Genomic DNA, 22,731 nt, shown 5'->3' with positions numbered 1-22,731 from the left:
AGGGACACCACACCAAAGGGAACGTTTTGTCAGAGCACCCAAACAAAGGACGCCCACTAACAATGAAAGTTGTTTTTTTTTTTTTAATTAGAGAACTGAATACAATGTGTGAATTCGTGTCCATGAGACGATTCAAACTCACTTCTCATTCATACACTAATAGATGAAAATAGCAATACAACAACACCGCAGTGCACGGTGCGGTCCATCACACTGCGGTGTCATGTCCGAGCGGTTACCAACGATCCACCGATGTGAGCTTCTCTGCAGCCACAAGTCAGCCGAACACCTGAATTTAAAAAAAATAATGTCGAAAATAGTGCGTATGAAGGAGTGAAGAAATGGGACGTCATGTTGTTCGCCAGCAGATGGAGTAGTTCGCTCAAAAATGAAACCTCGCGGCGCAATATGATCAAAGGTCATGACCCCAAGACAGTTCAGTGTCAAAGCTTCTATGTATTTGATGGTTCCTCAGCGAGGCTGCAGGGGAACATGAGGAAGGCGGCCTTCATGAAAGACAGGCTGGGCAGAGCGGACAGTGTCCTGCTGGCCTCTGGACTCAGCTCCTCCTCCGGGTCAGGCCGTCTGGAAACAGACTTTTATTTCAGGAGCGGTTCTCTGAGAGGCATCAAGAGGCAGCGTCCAACTGACCTGACGGACGTGTTCTCTGAAGCAGCCATCAGGTCACTCAGAGCGTTCTCCAGCCTCTTCATGCTGACTTCCAGCCTGCAGACGGTCAGGTTGTAGAGCTCAGGGTCCACTCCTGCACAAAAGGGCAGGGGAGGGAAATGACATCCCTTAAGGGGCCACCAAGGCAAAAAAAAAAGATATTAAACTTCACTATTATAAAATTGGAACATGTATTCCCACCGATGACATTCTATCTTTAAAATACTGTTATTCAACAATACATATATATTCTAAGACTTCATTTAAAGACCCTACATATAAATGATAAATACTGGATTTGTAAATGATTAATATCTTGTAAATTATGGGTAAAATAATTTGAAGATTTTTAATTTTTGAGGGACAAAGATATTTTTAATATCAGCATGATCCACTGGAAGAATACAATCCGGAACCATCGGGACAACAAACTATTCAAACCACATTTAGACTAAACAATACATAGCACTGTTGAAGTGTTCACCAGATGAGTCGCATGTTCATCAGCCTGTTGCAGAGTCATTAGTTATGGCCCTAAATGGGAATCAAAGAGCTTAAGAATCACTAACAAGCTTCGATGTGGAATTTGCAAAGTAATTCATGAGGAAAATCTGATACTATCTGGTGTAGTTTTGCTCTTGAGCGCCACATAAGTAGAGGCCCCTGGGCCCTATTTTGCCCATCTCTGCAGTAGGCGGTTACACTGCACTAGAGTCAACTAACGCCTCACGACACTGACCTGGTGGAGGAGTGTTGGAGCCCCTGCTGGATCCACTCTCCTCCTCTGGACCAAAATAGTCCAGGTCCAGAGTGCAGCAGCCTGGTGATGGAAAACAGGGCAAAGATGGAGAGAGAGGAGTGGCATGGCAGAGACACAGGGACGGACGGGGTTATCCACGGTGTTTCCACGGGGATCATCAGCGCGGGCCGTCCTTCCTTACCGCCCTAACATGTCAGTCCCCGTCGCTTTTTAGGTAAAACATTATACGACATGTTTGGCTCCAGATAGTTGGGCTGGCATCAGACTCGCCACAGGAGGCTCAGTCAGCCCAAACCAAGCAGCAGCCAGCATGACGCTCTTCAGCACACTGTCCATACTGAAGTAGACCCCACTTCAGACATAGATGGAAACTCGTCGCCTTCAATAGAACTAGAAAGGCACTGGCACAAGCCTCTCATTTCCAGCGCAATAAGTTGACTGACTAAGCTGGTACAGTTTTATGCAAGGCAGAGTTTCCATTTATACAGTCTTCAGCTCGGCTGAATGTGGCTCATTGGGCAGATCCCAGTTTCTAATCTGGGCACATCTGTCGGGAAGAATCTGGTGCTTCTGAAAAAGGGATGTTGGCCCTCATTTCGGAAAACTCACCTGTTCAAGAACGCATCCCTTTTAAAGTGCCAGGAAGAAACAAGACACGTGGGGCACGCAGAAGGGACCTGGCTTCAGAAAGTTGGAACACACAACACGGCAAAGACGAGGAGGAGGAAATCGACAAAGAAACCAAGTGAAGGGAAACAAGACTTCATGGACACTGAAGAACATGCAGTCCAGGCAGGCACGAGCACAGGCATGTTGGAGGGCTGGTGCTCACAAGGGCACATGGTTTTATTGCTCCTCAGTTCCTCACGAGAATTTTCATGCGTCTATTGAGACATTTGAACAGTTCTCACATGAATAAAAAAAATGCCCTGTCAGATTTCAAAACCCATTTTGCAGAAACTGATGAGAGAGTAATAACTTTCTTTCCTCAGCAATTGAAGATTAAAGAAAACAAAAATGGGCGCTGGGGGGGGGCACTTTCCTGATGGAGTCTGTCTGTGCACGTGTCTGAGTGGAAAAACAGTCAGAAGACCAGGCAGAGAACAGAGAAGAGCAGAGGATTTATTTGAATATTTACAAATGAGCTGTAAAGCTGGAGCAGATTGTCAAAAACAGCAGAGGCCCGAAGACCAGTAGCATTTTAGTGACTTCAAAATGAGACGTTCTCTTACATTTGAAACCCCTCAGCAGGTGCTGCAGGGTGATCAGTAATGGCAACAGTGTTAGTACTACCACGATGAGCTGCCACTTTGGAGTGAGCCAGTGTAGTCTAACATGAACATATAGCCAGGACACAGCAGACGTGGCAACAGCCAGATGTTTCTTTCTCCCTTCACCACTATCTAGAACATGAAGTTAATGTGCAGTTGATTTGGACTGTAATATGCAGGGATGTTCAGGCATATTCCAGCGCAGACGTGTGCCATGCAAAGCTATATTTCTGTAGTCATCAGTGCCATTATTGGATCACAAGTTCAAGTAGTAGAGTCGACAGAGGTAGAGGCCTGTAATTCAGGAGATGGGAGCCTGGCCCGTGATGGGTTTCCACATCCTGGACGGTTGAGAATTCACCATTTCAGCAGCGAGGAAGCACACAGAGGCCATGATCTGGCGGAACAGGATAGCAAACAGGCAGATACACAGGATGTTGGTCCGTGTGGCTGCTGCTGTGTTAGGCAGCACCATTCGCCCTCAACACCCACTGAAGAAGGCGACAATATGATGGCTTGTATTTTAACAGGGGCCATACAATGTTGTTATTGCCAGCGTTTATCTTGTTTGTCAACATCTTCATGGGAAGAATACTGGCTAGCTAGAGGAGTTGCTCCACAGCCACGCAAACACGTTGGTATTATTTTATGAATAATTATTGATATAATTATTGCCCACCGTACACTCGTTGATCAAGACTGTTTTGATTTTTCATTATTAGGTGTACTGCAGTATTCAGTTGTAGCTGGATGAAGACAAAAGTTGTGTCTTCAAGTTTTGTTTTTGGAGGCAGGCGTCTCAAATACTCATAAGAGTGGAGTCTCAGCAGAGCAGGGAGCTATGAGTCTACGGCAAGGCAGAAGGGTCACACTTGATCTGCACTGAATCATCAGTTTGAGGTGGAACACGCTGGTGTTCCAGGTGATCAGAATCCTGACTCGAGCACCAAGAGGATGGACCACAGGATGGACAGTTCATCGACACTTGTGTGTGAATGAGTGATGGTGAAACGACTGCAGGAGGACGTGGCAACACACATCTTCACCACAGCTTCAGTATCTCCTCTTAATTCAGCAGAGGAGGACAGCTATAGTTGAACCTGATCAAGACCCGTCGCTAACCTCAATGGCACCGACTTTAGGTCCAAACTGCTGAGATGATGCACTGGAGCGGAGTCACAGGGGAGGACTCAGGAATAGCACACAGGAAGCAACAGCAGTCCAGAATAAAAAGGTATGGCTTTGAGAGGAAGGACGACGGCTGCCGTGGAGCTTCCACCATCAGCGAGGGGACGTACCGTCCTGAGAGCTGCTAAGGCCACGGCTGCTGGCGACCAGCAGGCTGGAAGACAGAGGATCCTGGGAAAGCACAGAGCCGCACCCTTCACCTGCGACTCCAGCATCACCGCGCTCCTCTGCCTGAAAACATGTTCCGTATATTTGGCTGATCCCATGTGATACCTGAGCGAGCGTGTCTGAGTGGCTTCCTAAGCATCACGTCTCCTGACCAGGAAGCCACTCTCAGCTGAAGGGAGCGTGAGCGGAGTGTGGTCCACGACATGACTCACCTGTTCTGAGTTCAATGAGTGTCTGCGCTCTGAAGCCACAGCGGCACCTGAAGAAGAGTCTTTGGTGGGCTCCAGCATTCCCTGCAAACACAAGTAAGGAGGGGATTCACACAGGAGCGTCGGCCATCTTAACTCCGCCCATGCCTTCTTCAGGAGTCAGCGTTTCCAAATACATACAAGTACACACAAGCATCTCAATGTCATGCTTGGAGCGGCGGGTGTTGCTAAGCGCCAGCTACGCTAACAGCTGATGAAGAACCAGCGGTGCAAACTTTACATGACAGATTGAAAGAGGTTCCACAGCAGACAGCATGCTGCTGCTGAGTGTGGAGGGAGGAGGGAGCAGTGGACGCATCACAACCCGCGGGGCTTCATCAGAGCGCAGCTGTCCCACCTGAACAGGTGTTGTGATCGGGAGTGACAGGAAGTGATCGGCATTCACCGATCACGCTGGGATCGTCCGATCATGATCAATGACCGATCTATCGGAGCATCCCTGTTTAAAATGCCTGGTTTCACAGATCACTCCAGTCATTCGAGTAACTCGACTCACCAGGCTGGAGGCGAAGGCTGGTACACAAACAGGCTGCTTCTTCACCCCAACAAACACCTTCAACACAGGAAAATTAAAGCATTACAGAAGGACTTGACGTGAGAGTAATACTTCAGACTCACAATGTTCTTCGTGTCCACACCCAGGCACCTGAGCAGAGACCTGTTGGTGTGGGAACCAGCCCACTGAAACTGGAGGCCCACTGCTGTGTGGAGCTCCCGATGAGGCCACCAGCAGCCTCGCTGCACCCTGGGAATCCAAACATGTCAGTGCTGCGTCCGCAGCCACCAGGTAGAGAGTCGTCCGCATCACTGACCTCGATGAAGTCAGAGAAAGTGCGGGCGTCGCCTCTTTCTCCTCCTCAAACCCAGAGAGGTGGAGCAGAGCGCCCAGGCTCGGTACCTCCTGCTCCTCTTCCTCCTCCCCATCTCCCTCAGGGAAGCTGTTGTGGACGAGGTTCTGGACACGGTCGGACACCTGGAGAGAAGACCAAAGATGGCCGCTTCAATCAGTCGCTCGGTGGAGCTCTACCACGACCTAGCAGACCTGTGGCTTTGCTTCTTCCTGCTCGTCCTTCTGGAGCACCAAATGGCCCGTCCCGTTCTGCTCCACGGTCTTGTGCGCCTCAAACTCCTCCCAGCTCCCGTCTTCGTCCTCACGTGCAGAGCAGAAATCCGCGAAGCTGTCACTGGGCGGGAGGCTGCTGAGACAAGGCACCTCGGCCGCCTGGAGCCTGCTGGCCACAGGTCTCTCGTGAGTGGAGGTAGCAGACGTTTCCTGAGCTGCCCGGGTGAGACAGAACTCCATCCCTCCTCCCAGACTTGAAATGCTCCTCTCTTCTTCATCCTCCTCCACGTCCGTCTGGTCCTCTGGAGAAGTGCAAGCAAGTGACGACACATTGTGTTCCAGGTCCTCAGAGCAACCCTCGAAGGAAATGTCGTCACAGAAGGAGCTGTCGGCGGGCGACTCCTGACCCCCGTCGGCGACCTCCCTCTCTGACGGCTCCTTCCTGTCCCAAACACAGCCTGGACCAGTGACGGCTGCCTGAGAGAGCTGGGATCTTACTCCAGTGCAATCCTTCTTCACCGACACACAACTGGACTTGGGTTCTACCACGACCTCCTGTGGTGCTTTATTCAGCCTGTGGGCTTTTCCGGTTTCATTGCTCCACTGTTCTGCCACCGGAGAGAAGCCACAGCACCAGGAGTGTGAAGCTTCCTCCGTCAGCACGGTGAAATCAGCAAACCCCGTCTCCTCCTGAGCAGCCGCGCTGGACAACCCGTTGGATAAGACCGTGGTCGGCTCCTCGCTCAAGCGGCTCGTGAGTCTGCACTGCTGCAAGTTGGGCTGATGTGAAGCTGGTGTTTCTGTAGGTGGATGCTGTGAGACGAGGCTGGATGGAGAAGGCTGAAGGGGGATCTCATCGGAGAGACCTCCAAAATCACCAAACTCTTCCTCTGATGGTAAATCATCCCGCACATCCAGAGAAGGTTGTGACGGGTGCACCACCATGACGTCTGGCTCCATGTCTCCGCCTCGCCAGGATGGACTTCATCCACTAGGAAGAGCAAAACAAAATAATGAGGAAAAACAACTGCTGGAAAGAGTCTGCTTCAGGATGAAGCAGACTCTAACTTCAGCACCAGCAACTGTGAAACCATTTCATGGTTCAGTTCAAACAGATCACACCAGTTCATCAGCCCTCTCTGCACCGGCTTTGTGTCAGAATTGACTTCAAAATTTGAACTTTTAAACCTGGCCTCGCTCCCAGCCACATCTCAGACATGCAAGGGACCGAGTCTCGACTGTGGAACACGATGCTTCTTTCAATCTCTTTTAAAAAGACCATATCATATACTGGCTTTTATGCCACGCTGCCCGACTGGCTCAGTTGAGAACTGGATCACCTGAGGTGAGCATGTCGGAGTGACTTCATGGTCTGGAGAAATGACGCTTTATAGGACTTATTTTGGACATCAGATATTTTTTTCCTCAGGTTAGTTGAGTTTGCTTTCCATGGAGATACTTTGAAGGCAAAGCAAAACACCATTTAGGCTCTAGTCCCAATTTGAACAGTCATATTACGCACTCCACTAAAGCCTGGTTGGCAACATGAATAACCAGCAATGGTTTCCATTATTTGTCTGTGAGTTAGTCTAGTTCAGACAACAAAGAAATTAGGTTGAACCAGCATTATTTTCCTTTAAATTCTGCAATAACTGCTGGCACGGTGAAGAAAAATCTTCAAAAGTTACTGAGCTCAATTTCACTCCGATTAAAAAAAAATGACATTTCAAAAACAACAAAGAATGTTAAGTTGATATCACTTCACAGCTCAAAGTATATAATACAAATGTGATGTTTTACTGAATCAATAAATGCGAATGATCAAGTCGTTATTTCTAAGTTGTGGCCCTCTGAGAGTGCACCTTCCATGACGTCACCATACACTTTGTTTACATTTGCTCACTAGCACGGGCCGCTCAGTGGTCTGCAGTGGAAACCTGTGCCTGCTCCACTCAGTAAACTGATACATGAAACTGTAGCTGCAGCTGCTTGGAGCAGCGAGAACATCCTGAGCTCAGGGCAACACTGCCTCTCATGACAAATACAATCTAAGACACCATACTGCCTGTCATGGGTAACTCCTCACCCGCTTGAACGTCCCACACCTGAGACAACTTCCCCGACGTGTGCGACTACCTGGCCTGATCAAGACTTTTCTTCAGAGTGTTGCCACAGGATCAACATCTTGTGGGGACATTTATGCCAGTCCCCACAAGGTTAAAGCCTCAATTTGAGGATGACAACCTCAAAATGACTATAATTGTACTTGGGTGTCAGTCTGGTTGTGGTTCAGGTTTTGCATGGTCAGGTTTAGGAGGGAGGCTGGGGAAAGGGTCCCCACAAGGCTAGAGGCGCCATGTATGTTTATATCTATAGTTTTGCCTCCTGGCACTCTCTTCTGCTGCGGATTATATATCTAGCTCATACAACAGTTAGAGCTGGCGTGTCTATTTCACTGTTTAAATGTCTATAATGGGACACAAGCTGCCATTTTACACCGCGTGCTGACATGAAGACAGGTGTCACATCTGCACCTGACACGATGTCAACACAGGAGATACACGTCAGCTGAAGACGACACGGTGTTCTAGCGAGGAAGTGGAACACGGCGGCGAGCAGTCGGAGAGTCTCATCCGAACGGAACCGAGTCTCAGCGCTGAAGCTCACCAGCTAACATTCCTTTGCTAGCTCTGGCGGTCAGTTGGAGGGGCGAAACGGCCAAGTAGAGCTAAGTCAGCCCCATGACGACGCTGAAGACGATTTACTTTCGTCACATTTACCTGCAAGCGTCTCGTTCGCGCCTCTTCATGAGCTCCGCGTTGATCTCCATCATCCTTTACTACAAACACCAAAGCCACAAAGACGGTCAGGAGGACTCACTTTTGTATGTTTTTCAGACCTCACTCATCCTGTATGTCTCCGAATAGAGAGCAGCATTGTCTCTGAATAGACGATCTTTGCTGCCGCTTTCGTTGTTTAGGGGAAACAGCGCCTCTTAGTGGAGGAATACAGCGCACAGGGCCGTGTACAAAAAATAAATGCTAATTATTTAGTAGTGACGAGTTTCGAAAACAAAGACAGTAGCTCAGACTTCACCTTCTTCAGCCGCTTATCCGGGGTCGGGTCGCGGAGGCAGCATTCGGAGCAGGGAAGCCCAAACTTCCAGCTCTTCCCGGGGGATCCCGAGGCGTTCCCAGGCCAGAGCGGAGACATCATCTCTCCAGCCAGTCCTGGGTCTTCTCCTCCCGGTAGGACATGCCCGGAACACCTCCCCAGGGAGGCGTCCAGGGGGCATCCGGAGCAGATGCCCGAGCCACCTCAGCTGGTTCCTCTCGATGTGGAGGAGCAGTGGCTCCACCCCGAGCTCCTCCCGGATGACCCAACTCCTCACCCTATCTCTAAGGGTGCGCCCAGCCACCCTGCGGAGGAAACTCATCTCAGCCGCATGTATCCGCGATCTCATCCTTTCGGTCATGACCCAAAGCTGGTGACCATAGGTGAGGGTGGGAACGTAGATTGATCGGTAAATCCAGAGCTTCGTCTTGTGACTCAGCTCCCTCTTCACCACGACGGTCCGATGCAGCGACCGCATCACTGCTGCCGCTGCACCAACCCATCTATCAATCTCACTCTCCCTTTTTCCCTCACTCGAAAACAAGACTCCGAGATACTTAAACTCCACCACTTGGGGCAAAAACTCCCCACCGACCCAGAGAGAGCAAACCACCTTATTCCGGGTCGAGAACCATGGCCTCAGACTTGGAGGTGCTGATCCTCATCCCGGCCGCAAACCACCCAGTGCATGCTGAAGGTCCCGGTCCGATGAGGCCAGCAGAACAACATCATCTGCAAATAGCATAGATGAGATTCTGTGGTTCCCGAACCGGATCCATGAAAGTAATGAACAGAACCGGTGACAAAGGGCAGCCCTGGTGGAGGCCAACATGCACCGGGAACAAGTCTGACTTACAATGCGAACCATGCTCCTTGGGGCTCGAATGCGAGCACCTGGTGGTCGGGCCTCGGCCCATGGGGCCCAGCCCGAAAAGACGACATGGGCCGTCCCTCCTGCCGACCCACCACCTGCAAAGGGAGTCATAGGGGTTGGGTGCAAAGAGGACTAGGTGGCAGTCGGGGCTCAGACTATGCACACAAATACATAGGTCTTGCAGAAAAGTAATTCCTTCAATGCATGATGCAACTCCAGTAAATCATTCATTGTACAATGAATTTATTAAAAACAATAGTGTTGTTTTACCGTCAGAATCCATTTCATCCTCTTGTTTCTCTGTGAATCTGCACTGTTTTTATGTGTATTTTATTATTTTTACATGTGACGTCTGATTCTTTGGTGGTGATTTTCAGTCTGTGTTTATGGAAAGCACTTTGTGACTTTCTGACCGAAATGTGCTCTATAAATATGAATAACTACTATTTATACATTGTCACCTGACTGGTCAGAGAAAAACTTTCACACATTTCTTCAGCATTTCATTATCAACCATCTCGACATCGAAGGGAGCTGTCTGCAACGGTGAGACGTGTAGGATTAAAAAACAAACATGAAAGGAGACGGTTTGATAAGAAGATCAAAAATCGGATTATTTTATTTTACACTTAAATAACAAGGGCAAAGGAAGTTTCCAAATACACACATTTGTGAACAACTGCTTCCTGGAAAACTGTACAGTCCCTTAAAAACAGACACCACGACACTTCACCCTGCTTCAAATCACAATACGTAGCAAACCACAGCCGTTCACCTGCTCAGCTCGACTCTACAGAGCCACACAAGCTTCACACGTCACCAAACCTCGAGCCCTTTGACGCGGCGAGTGACAGCACAAAAACATTCTAGCTTCTTTGTCAGAGATACTGCCGCACCACGGGGTCTGTGGAGAGGAGGCCTCACACTCCATCATCTTCTCGCTGACCTCTCATTCCAGAATGAGCTCACTTCCTGTTTATGTCCTAAATAAAGCCGCCACTGGAGGCGAGGAGGAGGCTTTATTGCTACACGAGGAACACAGATAGGACCAGAAGATCCAGCAAACTTCCAGAGCAAACCTTTTGCCAAACAATTTTAATTATTGCTGCTCAGCCTCCAGGACGATGAATGGAAAGCAGAGAGCCTGGAGGAAACCCGCACAAACACAAAGAGCAGATTATTTCACCTAGAAGAGTCGCCGATCTGTAAAATTCTCACACCACTTTCCCAGCCACCAAGCTTTTCTTTTCTAATCACGTGAGGAAAAACGACCTGGAAAATGAAAACCCTGGAAAACATGAATGTAGCAAAGGTTTCCAACCTGGAAAATAGCTCCACACATGTGGATGTCACATATAATATTCCATCAGTGACTCTTCAAAGTCTGGATTTCTCTTTCATTATACGTCGCAACGGTTTGTCTTTGTTTAGGAGTGACATTTTAAACCCATTAAAAATCACTAACAGCTGCCTCAATTTGGAATGAATTATGACAGAATTCAAGTTGAAACTGCAGTGGCACTATATGACAAGAAAAGCAGTTGACGACATCATGAAGTGCAGTTTAATAATGAGTCAATTGTTACATCATGAACATGTTTCTCTGCTATCACCGTGTGATTTTCCTTTACAAGTGGGACGGCTGTGGAACAGAATCTAGCGATGTGCATGTACAAGTGTTTGAGTGGACAAAACATGGGATGGTTCAGGAAACACTGAGAAACAAACAGCAAAGGCATGGAGCTAAACCAAGGTCAGAAGGTCTGAATCCCGGGACACGGCTTCTCCAATTGAGATTGAGTTGAGATTGAGTTGAAAACCTTTGTCAGATTCAAGTCGCAGATCTCAACTCAACCCCAGCCACGCAAATTAAGACGCTCCTCTTTGTCAAATGAAATTGATATATTTTTTAAAGTTTGGATCTGGAACTGTGACTCATATCCAGTGATTTTTTTTTTCTTTTGAAAACTTCACACAATTTCCTCCCGAGTCAGAGCTGTATTTTGGACTCTACTTCCCTTTTTGAGCCACTTTCTTTCCAGACTGAAGCCCGTGACACGGATTTAGCTCCACACGCCGCCGTACCACCCGAGAAAAGAGTTGACATTAAAAAGTGCGCAACATGATCATGTCGATTTCCTACGCTACTGTAGAAACATGAAGACTGTACATTCATCATCCATCCTGCTTCCTAACACCAGCTGAGAGCACCAACTTCCTGTCAGCTGTTCCGCTTGAGAAGATTTTCCCGTTAGATTGGAACAGCTGAAACAAAAAGACTTGCAACAGAGCGGTCTCACTCTCTCCCGGGGTCACCTGCAGCCCTTGTTGTTCTACTGAGAGAGTGAAAAGCAAAGCTGGACTTCTGGTTCTGAAGAAGGCTTCTGTTGAGCATCAGGCCGTGACCCCGTAAAGCACAAACATAGCACATACTGACCATCAGAACCCCAAAGTATAGTAGCCACCCAGCTAATCCTCTATAGCTATGAAGCAAAAGTAAAATTCTCCAACCAGTCTGACGCTCTTTTGACTGCCTGAACATCGACCCAAAAAAGAAAAAAAAATTGGAACAACTTATCTCTCTGTGCAGTCAGCTTTTTGAGGGGGACCCCAAGAAAGCAGCAGCTGAAGTTCTACTAGTGAAACCCACCTGGGAGAATACTGTATTTTTATTTACTCTTACAAGCCGCCAGGAGCAAAACTGGCAGAACTGGAATGTAGGTTTACAGATCTGCTTTAAAAAAACAAAACAAAACGATGACACCCATTCTGAAACAAAGTTTAAGTCCTGCGTCAACCAAACATGGAGAAGCCAGTCAAAGCAAGTACTGGAGCAGACATGCAGGGGAGTAGAACACAAGCGGAACTGCGACTTCAGTTGCAACTTCAAGAAACGAAAAAGCCTCGGTTTAAAGAGGCACATCTCAAGTTTAATCAGTGGGAGACAAACATCTGCTCACACACCGTCAGCACAGGCTTCCAACGTTCAAACAATTGGTCCCAGATGAAAGAAATAAAAACATGTAAAAAGAAACATTTGAATGTTTATTCATCTCACTGACACCTGACTAATGAAAGAGAACTTGACCTAGGTTTTCTATCGAGAACCTTTTACTCTTTGCTTCCGTGATCATCTCTCAAAACGTCTCCAGCACAGGTGAAAATCTGCGATCAAAGTGTGGAAAACCCCGCCTTCAGAACAAAAACAAATGGAGATTCCTTCAGTAACAGTTGGCCCAATCATCTGCCTTGTAAGGACTTAAAAACATATTTTAAAAAAAAGTGCGACATGGATGATCCACACCTCGAAGGTGCAACATAAAAAGGGTTTTAATGTAACATTGATGCAGCAGTTTCCAGCCTGTGAGGAGATGCCTCGGCCTGTGGAAGTGACGCACATCGGTCTCGTCTCCAGACCTTCGACACCTCCCGACTGCTAATGTAGTTCGAATGGTTCAGGACAGAGCCTCCTTCGCTTCATGCTAAGATATAATCCTCATTTGGGGGAATGTAGGTCGGCAGCGTGGTTGCCACGGCAACTGGCACAAGCCCAAGGGACGTGGGAGGTACGAAGCAGAACGTAAACATCAACGATGTCGAGGGACGGAAAACAAGATCAGCGTTTCAGGAATGTAACATTTTTTGCTGCGTAACACAGATTCAGTCGACAGAAAAATGAATCAGCAGCTTTTAAGGAACAAATCAAGGTCCATGTTTACTGTTTTAACCAAAACTAAGTGGATTAAAAACTTAATTCAAGCCGGCTCCTCTGCTGAGTCACTGCAGCCGTAACTTCCTGAGTGCTGTTTGGTAAAACAACTCAAACCTACCTTTGAACATAAAGCGGTGACGCATCACCTCGTGACGGTGCCAAACAGAAGGTTATAAATCAAAGACGACTCATGACTCCAGCTGCAGTGTTGCGCGGTGGGTAGACAACTAGTGACCTCGTGTTGACCTGTGAACGAGTCCTCGCTCCACACAGACTCGCAGCTTGCAGAGAAGAAGGTCGGCGCTAACCCAGCTTGGTGATCTGTAGGTCCCCTTGTATCCGAACCGTGTCGATGGACGGCAAAGATTTTACTTTGTGATAAAAGTCAAAGAGCTGGTGTCCATCCACGAATATCCGAAACCTCTGGTGCTCGCAGTGGATCTCAATCTGTGGAAGAAAAACAAAACATGACTCGGTGCTTAAAGAGAAAACAGCCTCTCACAACAACTGTTGCCATGTTGGTGGTGGTCATCAAGTTCATACAATTGGTGTAGTGCTGCGCGCTGAGGCCTCAAACTGTCCTCGTGTGATAAACCAAACAGCAGTGGTGCATATCTCTGCATAAATATTGCAATTCTGACGTCCAAACTGCCAAAATAATGCTGAATCTCAGCCCACAGAGAGACCGCTCAGCTGCCCCCCCAGCACTGTGACGGACGCTCACAACAGCACACATGCTAATGACACCAGAATCATTGTCTTGGTTTGTTCTACAGTAGAACTACTACTGCTGTCTGTAGTAGAAGACTAGCTGAACATCTACATGAAATCAGAACTCTGGGTATACTATTAAAATATATTGACTATAATCCACTGTAGCTATTCAATAATAAATCAATATATCTGCAGTCAAACTCGATGAAACTTTGCTTATCTACAGTAGAAGACTCACCGAACATGAAGTCAGATTTCTGTCAACTATTTCTTAGGAAATGAAGTGACCGAGCAAACCCAGCAAGTGACTTTAGATGCAGCTGGATGGCAGCATACTTGACCCGGGGTGGTTTTTTTACATTGTCAATAAAACACCAAATTAATTGAGCAAATTGATTTACCGCCCGTCCTAGTTTGTTCAAATGCTGATAAACAAAGGAAACACTTGTGATGTTAGTGCTGCATATCTCTGAGTCATCTCAGAAGCTAAACCTCTGCGAGCATGCCCGGCTGGACTGGACAACAAAACATGGGGGTTCATGTTTGTGACACATGAGGACATGAAGGGGAGGGTGCGAGCATGAGATCAGTGGCCTGATGGGAAACGCCAAAAGACCAAGAGCGTTGAAGAGTTTAACACTGTAAATAAAATGCCAAAACAGGAATGGCTGCTGTTGCAGGGGCTGGTCTTCAACACCCTGAAGTCCTGAGGTAAAACGGTACACGAGAGGTCTGCAGATTAAAATTGCATGACACTGGCCTAAAAAGGGGCTTTAAAATGAAGAGAGGAAGTTGCAGGAAGCCTGGTCACGACTGATATCTTTTATTCACAGCTGCCGGACACGTGTGTCACATGTGATGACAACGCAAACGCACACACTTCCAACAGCCCGTACAGAAGGGAGATGTCTGCTGAAGTACGGAGAGTGGTGTGAGGCGGGAGGATGAGGAAGGTCGGCTGAGGAGGAGGAAGATGCAGTGGCCACCTCCGACAAACTGTGTTCCAGTTCCAGCTGAGGCTACTTCACAGTTACATAAGAGCAACAGTGGAACGGCCTGTCGGTAGCAGAGGAGCGATAAACTGGCTCCACGTCACATGTCCATGGCTGAATTCATGAAGTCGTTTCTGGGACACAATCTGCATGAGAGCTTTAATCTGCAGGCCGCAGCTTTAAACAGCCATGACCAGAAACAATGACGCTTCACCCCAGGGCTGTGATTACGTAACCACACGCATGAAGACACGTCTAAATACGGTTCCCTCAGACTTCTTTTCACGGAGAAGGCCGAGCGGATTCTGAATGTTAAACATATGAGTGAGCGAGCGAGCGCCGCTCCACTTCTGACAGAAATAATTCAGATATTTTTAGCTGACGCCATATGCCTCTTCATGCTCAGAGTTATTAGAGCAGATAGAAAAGTCCTCCGGTCTTGTGACTCGTCATCGTGCAAATGTGCGGCTGCTGCCTTGACCCCTGCATCACCCCCACTGAGACAGTGGATGCTCCTGATGCAGCTGCAACATGCAACTATCTCGCAGTGGAGTGAGATATCGTCCCATTTTAAGATCATCTGAGTCCGTTTGGTTCAGTAGGGACTAGAGGGTCAAAGATAGGAGCCGACTCATGTCTCACGTGGCAGAGAAGGAGCCGAGTCACATGACGATTGCTTCATGTGGAAGCGATCTTCTCCACCAGGACTGGTGTGGACAGCTTCATCACGTGGTGCGACCTGCAGCTCAGTGTGAGCGACAAGTCACCTTTGACCCCACCTTCTATTGGGGCATCAGCAGGGATATTGTGGAGGTCTCCATGTGGGGTAGAAGTTGGACTGGAGCTGGCCTCGACAAGACAGACTGAAGCAGCAACTGAGGTCCTTCAACATCTGTCAGAGGATGAGTCTATGGTAGCTAGCTCTGTTCTCCATGCTGCGGTGTGGCGAACTGATGCCAACAGACTGGAGAAGCCAGTGACTCGGTGTTGTAGCCTGGCTGGACTCTCTGAAGGTGGAGTCCAAGCTACAGGTCATCTTGTTGCACATTAAGGTCAGGCTCATCCCACCAGAACACATCCCCGCCAGCTGCCATCACTTCTTATGTGCACCTCCTTCTCGTTTAACATGGCATTGTATTTGTACGTGTCGAATCCTTATATTGCAAAATAGATGCATTGGAGCTGCAGCAAAAATCTATTTCCTCACATGTAACTGATGTTCATGTGATCAGTGGTAAAACTGAAAGACTTCAGTTTCACACTTCTTAATAAAAGTGAGTGGAAAACAGCATTTAGAAGCCACTGTTGGACAGACGTCGGTGCAGAGGGACCCTGAGACACACAGCTAAAAATGGTCTGATGTTGCTAGGCAACCAAACTTCTATGCTGACTGTCACATGTGTTTGGGTGAGACATATTCATCTGCAGAGATCAAAAACTTGATAAGCAACAAAGCACTTCTGGATCACGGGCCGCCCAAGTCCCACGCCTAACTCCACGTGTAATAAAGTCCCCGAGGAGATCCATAATTCATGAGGCCGACGTTACCCTAAAAGGCTGGTCGGGGATGAAGGGGAAGTAGGCGGTGGATGCCTCCTCGTCCGTCCACTTGCCAGACACGCAGGCGTTACGCAGGAACTGGCGGTCGCTGAAGCGAGCCGTGAGTTTCAGCGCCACGTCCTGCTTCTCGTTCTCCTCTTTCTCAGAGTCGCGTCCGCAGGTCAGGCTCACGGCGAAGCTGTGAAATAAAGGCCACACGTCAGTTGCTAACCACTGGGTAAATTATGTATAAAATCCCTGCTGCTGGCTCCTGGGTTCCACCCTCCACCCCTGCAGGGCGGCTCACCAACAAAAGGAGAACTGTTCTGGCCCGAGCGCGTGAACATTTGGCTGAACACGGTGAGGTCATCTGGAGGTTTCTGTCCAAGTTCTGACACAACTTTCCATCTTCAGGCCGGACACACCCAAGCCAGCAGAGGGGTGATTACCTCCCCCCCTCCCTCCCTCCTTCCCTCTCCCCACTGAGGAAACGCCCTGTCTCTGCATACTTAAGGAGCCATCCTTCTCCCCGGCTGCACAAAGAAGCCGCCGCGTCCTGGAGTGGCCCTGCGAGTCAGACGGGGCTGCAGCACAGGGATCTTATCACCAGACTGGTGTTTAAATGCAGCAGCACCTCTGGGCCCGGTGCAGCTGCAGGAGCTCAGAGCCATTTCACGTCTTACTTTCAACACCGGAAGACTTGTTCCCATGATCACTCTATGAATATATACAACTCATGTCCGACTCTTCACTAGCAAATAGGGATGGGCGAAACTGTTTTGTGATTAAACTTACTGATGATTTGTTGATGTCTCAATAGAACGGTGAACTCAGTGCAGAGATGAGAAACTCAATGTTTCAGGTCTCTGGTAGAAGCCGCTGGTGTCTGACAGGCTGCTCTGCCAGCTTTATTTAGGGGTTAAATGGAGCCGTCTGTCTGCTGTGTCTCATGTCTCTGAACAGTTGACTTGAACTATGGAGCAGTCTGGACACATTTCCTAGATGCTACTGAAGAAACATTAGAAATCAGGTGAAGAAATGATCATTTAGTCATATTCTATTCTCCAAATCATGATCCAAACTGTCAGTCCTTTGTCTTGTGTGATGAAAAATGGGTTGATGAAGATGTCACTCAGACTTTGAGGCTTTAGAATTGGTTGATGGTCCTTCGTGGTGGCTCCTAGCATTAGCGCTGCCTGTGAGAGTGTGTCCTCCATCAGTGAAGCCTAATGGGGACGCGGAAGAGGACGACGCCGCCAATATCCAAGTGTTGTCACCTTGGCAGCAGGAGAGCTGCATGTGTTGATGTGAACCAAGGAACCTATGAGGACCACTCCATCTCATCAAAGAAACAGGGATCCAGAGACTCAGAGTCGACCAGTGTCATGATCAAAGGTTCCCTGGATTCAACATCACTTTCAAACTACCATGGTGAACCAAAGTCCACCACACTCTGTCACACGGCGGTGTCGGCTGTCAAATGCCGCAGAGCTGGAGAGCGCGGCTCCGTTACGGTCTCCTCATGTTCACGTGTGCAGGTCCAATGCAGAGAGTGAGCTACGTGTCGGATTTACGGTGAGATGCAGAATCGTAATTGTGGAGACTATGTTTGGCGGGATATCGTGTACCATAAGTTATCGCCCGTCCCTACCAGCAAACTATCCCATGCGGTGACGAGTCTAGTCTGAGATCCACGTTTGAGAGGAACTGCTGAAAACATCACCAGCTTTCCCACGGACGGGCTCAGGCTTCTATGCAAAATAAATCATTGCAAGTTTCTGTTCAGTCCAACTTTCGCATGCTGAAGCTTCAATCCACAAATGTAAACTTGGAGCAACAGCAAGAAAAACAGTTTCCTTCCACCAACCTCTCGGGCTCCAGGTCAACAATCCCCATGACGATGATCTTCTTTCCAGGTCTCATGCCTCCCCGGATACGGCCGCTGAACGGGACAGTCTGCAGCGAAACGTTTCTTCAGAGACACGGTCGACAACACTGAAGCAGTTGACCAGCGAGATGTTTCTCACCAGGACACGGGATAGATCCTCCTTGTCTGGTGAGATGAGGCCTGGGTTCCCCAGCGAGTCGTTGAGCTGGTCGTCCTCCATGTTCTGGTTGAAATGACAGGAGAAGCAGACTCAATAACTGTTGAAGACTGACTTCAAGCTTGCTGTAAAATCAAGATGAAAAACACTCCCGGAGGGCGTGTCTTGTCAACAGGAATTGACTTGAGGAGACTTGTCCTGGACTGCCAATGAAAAGTCCCATCAGAGAAACTCTATTGAAGGCAACATCACATCACTAATGGGAGTGAAATCCCAGAGAATCCAGTGCACCGTGTGGGCGTCCTTCAGTGGACTGGCAAGAAAACGGAACAATAATTTAAACTCAACGTGCAAATGTAATTCCTCATTTTAACCAGAGAGAATTTCTCTTCACACCGTTCTCATCTGGCTAACAACAGCATGTTAATCTTCAGAAATACAAGAACGCAGCGTCACTTTGGATCATGTTTGTATCAAGGGAATCCATGACACAGTCTGTGGAGGAGTGATCCGAGCTCCTTCTGTCTCGTAAATACCGACGTGTGCAGCCTAAAACGTCCATCTCACATAGTACCTAAACTAGGAAAACACCCTGAGAGCGCTGACCACAGCGAATATCTGCAATGGATTCCATCCAATTGAATTCCATCTTGGCATTTGGAATATGATCGATAGCCATGAGCTCATCAGGACAGCAGGGGGCAGAAGCAACACAGAACTCACTCGGGTGGCATAATTGATCGTGGTTGCCCTGACGACAGAGAAGAGGGTGGTGGACGGACGGTGGACACAGCGTCTTCTACAACCTCTTGGTCCTCCTTGACGGTCTACCTTGAATGGCCTTGACCTCCAAATATCTTAGTCTCATTTTGGACTCGATACTCTCCAGTCTCCATAATGTCTTGGTTGGTGTGGTCCTGGCTACAACACGAGTCCTGCTCGACAGTCAGCAAGGGGGCGTTGACATGACCGAGTCACTCTGTTGACGTAAACAGCTGAAAACGCTGGGGTTTCATACACCATTGTAGGAGGAGCTGAAGCACTGGGGAGAACCCCGTGTCCTACGACGCACAGTGTAGCACAGCAGAGAGTTCCGCGCCCATGTGATCACATGTGCAGTGTTGATCACAAGGCATTGAAAAAGAGACTCCCCATGCTATGGATCCAGCTCATAGCCTGGAGCACCACCAGAATCTGCCCCAACTCCCTGACTTTTCTTTGATCATAATACATCTGTTTCCCCGCGACAGGATGAGGAGCCCTCAAACTGGTTCATGCACCTTCAAGGGTCACGTCGGCGTCGCACCACTGGCACCTGAATTTGCAGTAAGACAAGAAGGACCAGTTGGTGACCCCGAGCACGATCCCTCAGCTGATACACTGACACACCATTCCTGCCTTGTTGGGTCATCCGCCGGGTGTGACAGTGTTTCAGACGCACTGAAGTGTCTCTGGATCCACAACAATAGATTTCACAGTGAATTTCTGAGGGTGTCCAGTCACAGAACTCAGTCAGAGGGACAGTTTACTGACTTTTGTAATTCATGTCTAAACTAGAAACAAACCCAGTAGCTTTTATGGCTGTGTTCCTTGATGGCATCTTCTCAACCCATTTTATTCCTCAAGCCTTGGCGCTTCAACATGTAAGCTGAACTATTCCTAGGTCCAGCTTCTAAAGACAGATATTCCCTAGCGCTGTGGTGACAGCGGTGCGGTGGAACAATGGAGCACAGACAATGGACAACAAACATGAGACTCTGTCACAGACCAAGGGCATCTCTGTTCTCCTACAGGCAGCAGTCGTCGCACGCGCAGCAGAGGCCCAGGCCCCGGACCGTAAACATAAACTCCCACAATCGAATCCCACTGCAAATCCTTACAAGAGACTCAAGGAAAGCCCAACAATCAAACCGTTCAGGCTACAGGCTCTCGACCAGCTTGTCGCTATGATCCAGGAGGTCTTTCCTCAAATAGGCCTCTTGAACAGCCAGGTAAACCAAGGGACACGATGCTGCTCCGTGAGCACGGCGTCTTGCTTCATAACTCCTGTGTTATGGAGAGGAGAAACAACTCTCCTGCTTCACAACAACCAGCTAGGGACTGCGAAGCTCATTCATCAAGCCAGCACCAACATCTGGAGGAATATCCAGAAAGATATCAACCAGAAATGGAGCTGGACAAAACACAACCTTCCTATAACCATAAGCTCATGAAGAGCAGGTCTTCAGCTGGAGGGGCATCTGAGTGAAAGTGAAAAACACTAGAAACTGGACGCCCCGTTTTTCAGCAGGACGCCCTAAATTTCCGATCATGAGCGCCCTCATTGTAAAGCCATCATACTGGTTTACAAGCAAAGGGTGTTTCTCTCCGGTCATTTCACAGAATTAAATCAAAACTCGCAGATTCTCATGCCTTTCTGGCATAATACGGTGCAGCCTTGCCATCGCAGGCACCATATTTCTTTGTCTGGTGAAACCTATCCAGATCTTCCCAGTCAACAGATTGAGACAAAATCCCAGCTAAAAAGCCCAATGAAGGGCAGGACTGCAAGCACATGGACATGGTCTGGACAGACTTGAAGAACTCCCTGCTCATAGACAAGGAACTCAGGGTTGAACACATTTGAATTGGTACTCACAAGAGGGAAGTATCCCATCATCTTTCACAAGAACATCCTTCCTTTCCTGCCGACACACATACCTTAACCATTACCACTACTTACCCTGAGGGAATCAGTTTAAACACAAACAACTTTCAAGCATTGAAACTGTGGTTCAAAGACGCCGACTCCTGTGATAGGCCACGAGTCACAGACTACCTTCAGGATTAATCCACGTGTCAAGCATGACCGTGTTTTGAAACTCAAGGCATGTTTGGCATCCCTGGATGAATACACTGCGAGATGTTCCCATACTTCCGACCTTTCACAGAACACGGAGGGCGATGAGGTCACCTCCAGTCGACTCAGGACCCTGTCTGCAACAACCTCAACAGTCGAGTAAAGGCGGCAAAAAAATCACTTATGCTTTCTTCCCTTGAAATGCACACACCTTTACACAGTGTATTTGTAATAAATATGCAAACCAAGTTGATTTAAAAGAAGAAGAAGCTCATTTCTTTAACTGCATGTGTTCATTTGCTTCCCATTTTCATAATTCCAGCGTGCTCAGCCCAGCACAGATGTCCACCACTGCTGCCAACACGACCGTGGTTCTCTACCACAATAGAGCTGCAGCGACTGTTTGGAGAGAAGACGCTCAACAGCAGTGGCCAAACTGGCGAATCAATGAGTAAAGCGTGTCACCTGGTGCCTCATAATGCACCGCGGACACAATGCGCAAATCACTGAGCCATATTAGAATGTACGTGTTCATACAAAATACGAGATGAGCTGATCAAATACGCAAATGGATTACAATACAAACAAAATATGACCGTGATTATTCCACGGTCGGTTCAGAGCAAAGCAACACAGAGGAACACACTTGAGGCACAAAGTGAGCGGAACACGCGCTCCTGTGGTTTTAAAGGCGCAATATACTTGGGGTTTGGCGGTGAATACGCCTCCAGTCTGCAGGGCTCGATGCCGCTTCAGACGGCGCAGGCCTGGACAACAGCACCAGGCGAAACGCTTCCACGGTGTGATGGTAAAGCGCCATGAAAGCGGAGTGCGCGGCGTGGGCGCGCGGCCCAGGTGAAGACGCAGCACCGATTCATTTCGCCTCTCGGGTTTCCTCGTGAATGAAAGAGAAGTGTCCCTGAACGCACCGCGCTAGCAACAAGCGCCAGGTATTCCGCCGTGAACTCAACTGGTAAAAACAAGGCACGCACGAGGCGAGTTAGATGTTTAAGTCACTTACAATCGCGTCGTTCTCCGCTGCCTGCACCGCCATCTTGAGCCGAGTCACATAGGAGTATTACGGTGGAGGAGGAGAGCGATCCTGGCGCCGCGTCCGCGTCGTGGCGCTTGCACTGTCCCAGCTTCTGAGGCAGCTCCAGGGTCTTCCCTCAGCCACCGCGACCCCCGCCCCTCGGCACCAGAGATGGGTGGATGTCTGCTGACGTATGCTCTATGATAACCCCGCAGCACCAGCCTAATCCCCGTCTGCTGGATCCGGCTAATCTGAGACTACCTCATTACAGCCCGTTTGGGCGGTTCATACCCAGGTTATGATACAAAAAAATCTGTGAAATATTCACGGGGTAAACTGTAAGGGAGGATTCCGCTCGTGGAGTCCGTGTGAGGTCAATATTTCCCGACGATTAATCATTACCATTGCGCTAAAAATAGCTTTAATTAGGCCGCCTTCTGAATTGGGCTGCAGACACGCAGAGTCCCGGCCACTGACCGAA

The 22,731-nt window shown here is 48.6% G+C and overlaps 2 protein-coding genes across 6 annotated transcripts; both read right to left on the bottom strand.

The window, feature by feature from the left end:
* Positions 1 to 119: 119 nt before the first annotated feature.
* Positions 120 to 8,310, bottom strand: aftphb (aftiphilin b). Of its 5 annotated transcripts, none has more exons than XM_053875097.1 (10): positions 8,169 to 8,310; positions 5,368 to 6,379; positions 5,138 to 5,298; positions 4,944 to 5,070; positions 4,822 to 4,878; positions 4,269 to 4,349; positions 3,999 to 4,119; positions 1,409 to 1,489; positions 652 to 763; positions 120 to 585 (listed from the first exon to the last, which is right to left on the bottom strand). In XM_053875097.1, the coding sequence occupies exons 2-10, from the start codon at positions 6,346 to 6,348 to the stop codon at positions 453 to 455; spliced, it is 1,854 nt and encodes a 617-aa protein (XP_053731072.1). In that variant the 5' UTR covers positions 6,349 to 6,379; positions 8,169 to 8,310; the 3' UTR covers positions 120 to 452. The 5 variants fall into 5 exon arrangements, 4 of the variants coding, with proteins under 4 accessions (XP_053731072.1, XP_053731074.1, XP_053731073.1 ...); XM_053875099.1 differs by having other exon boundaries at positions 3,999 to 4,059; XM_053875098.1 differs by lacking the exon at positions 8,169 to 8,310 and adding an exon at positions 7,923 to 8,001.
* A 1,662-nt stretch (positions 8,311 to 9,972) lies between these two features.
* LOC128765293 (galectin-related protein-like) lies at positions 9,973 to 22,509 on the bottom strand. Its single transcript, XM_053875919.1, has 5 exons — positions 22,239 to 22,509; positions 18,361 to 18,444; positions 18,201 to 18,289; positions 16,343 to 16,532; positions 9,973 to 13,535 (listed from the first exon to the last, which is right to left on the bottom strand). Exons 1-5 carry the CDS (start codon positions 22,269 to 22,271, stop codon positions 13,392 to 13,394), a joined length of 540 nt encoding a protein of 179 aa, XP_053731894.1. The 5' UTR covers positions 22,272 to 22,509; the 3' UTR covers positions 9,973 to 13,391.
* Positions 22,510 to 22,731: the final 222 nt, after the last annotated feature.

Source organism: Synchiropus splendidus, chromosome 9 (genome assembly GCF_027744825.2).
Source record: "Synchiropus splendidus isolate RoL2022-P1 chromosome 9, RoL_Sspl_1.0, whole genome shotgun sequence".
Lineage (NCBI taxonomy): Eukaryota > Metazoa > Chordata > Actinopteri > Syngnathiformes > Callionymidae > Synchiropus > Synchiropus splendidus.
This window is presented reverse-complemented; position numbering and strand designations above follow the sequence as displayed.

Excerpts from the sequence above, each read along its gene's own strand:
- LOC128765293 (XM_053875919.1), bottom strand. The coding sequence starts at position 22,271 with ATGGCGGTGCAGGCAGCGGAGAACGACGCGATT. Across the intron at positions 18,445-22,238 it reads CAGCGGAGAACGACGCGATT|AACATGGAGGACGACCAGCT; the intron begins GTAAGTGACTTA and ends CATTTCAACCAG. Across the intron at positions 18,290-18,360 it reads AGGATCTATCCCGTGTCCTG|ACTGTCCCGTTCAGCGGCCG; the intron begins GTGAGAAACATC and ends GTTTCGCTGCAG.
- aftphb (XM_053875097.1), bottom strand. The coding sequence starts at position 6,348 with ATGGAGCCAGACGTCATGGTGGTGCACCCGTCACAACCTTCTCTGGAT. Across the intron at positions 4,879-4,943 it reads GTGTGGACACGAAGAACATT|GTGTTTGTTGGGGTGAAGAA; the intron begins GTGAGTCTGAAG and ends CCTGTGTTGAAG. Across the intron at positions 4,350-4,821 it reads CAGCCTTCGCCTCCAGCCTG|GGAATGCTGGAGCCCACCAA; the intron begins GTGAGTCGAGTT and ends TTGTGTTTGCAG.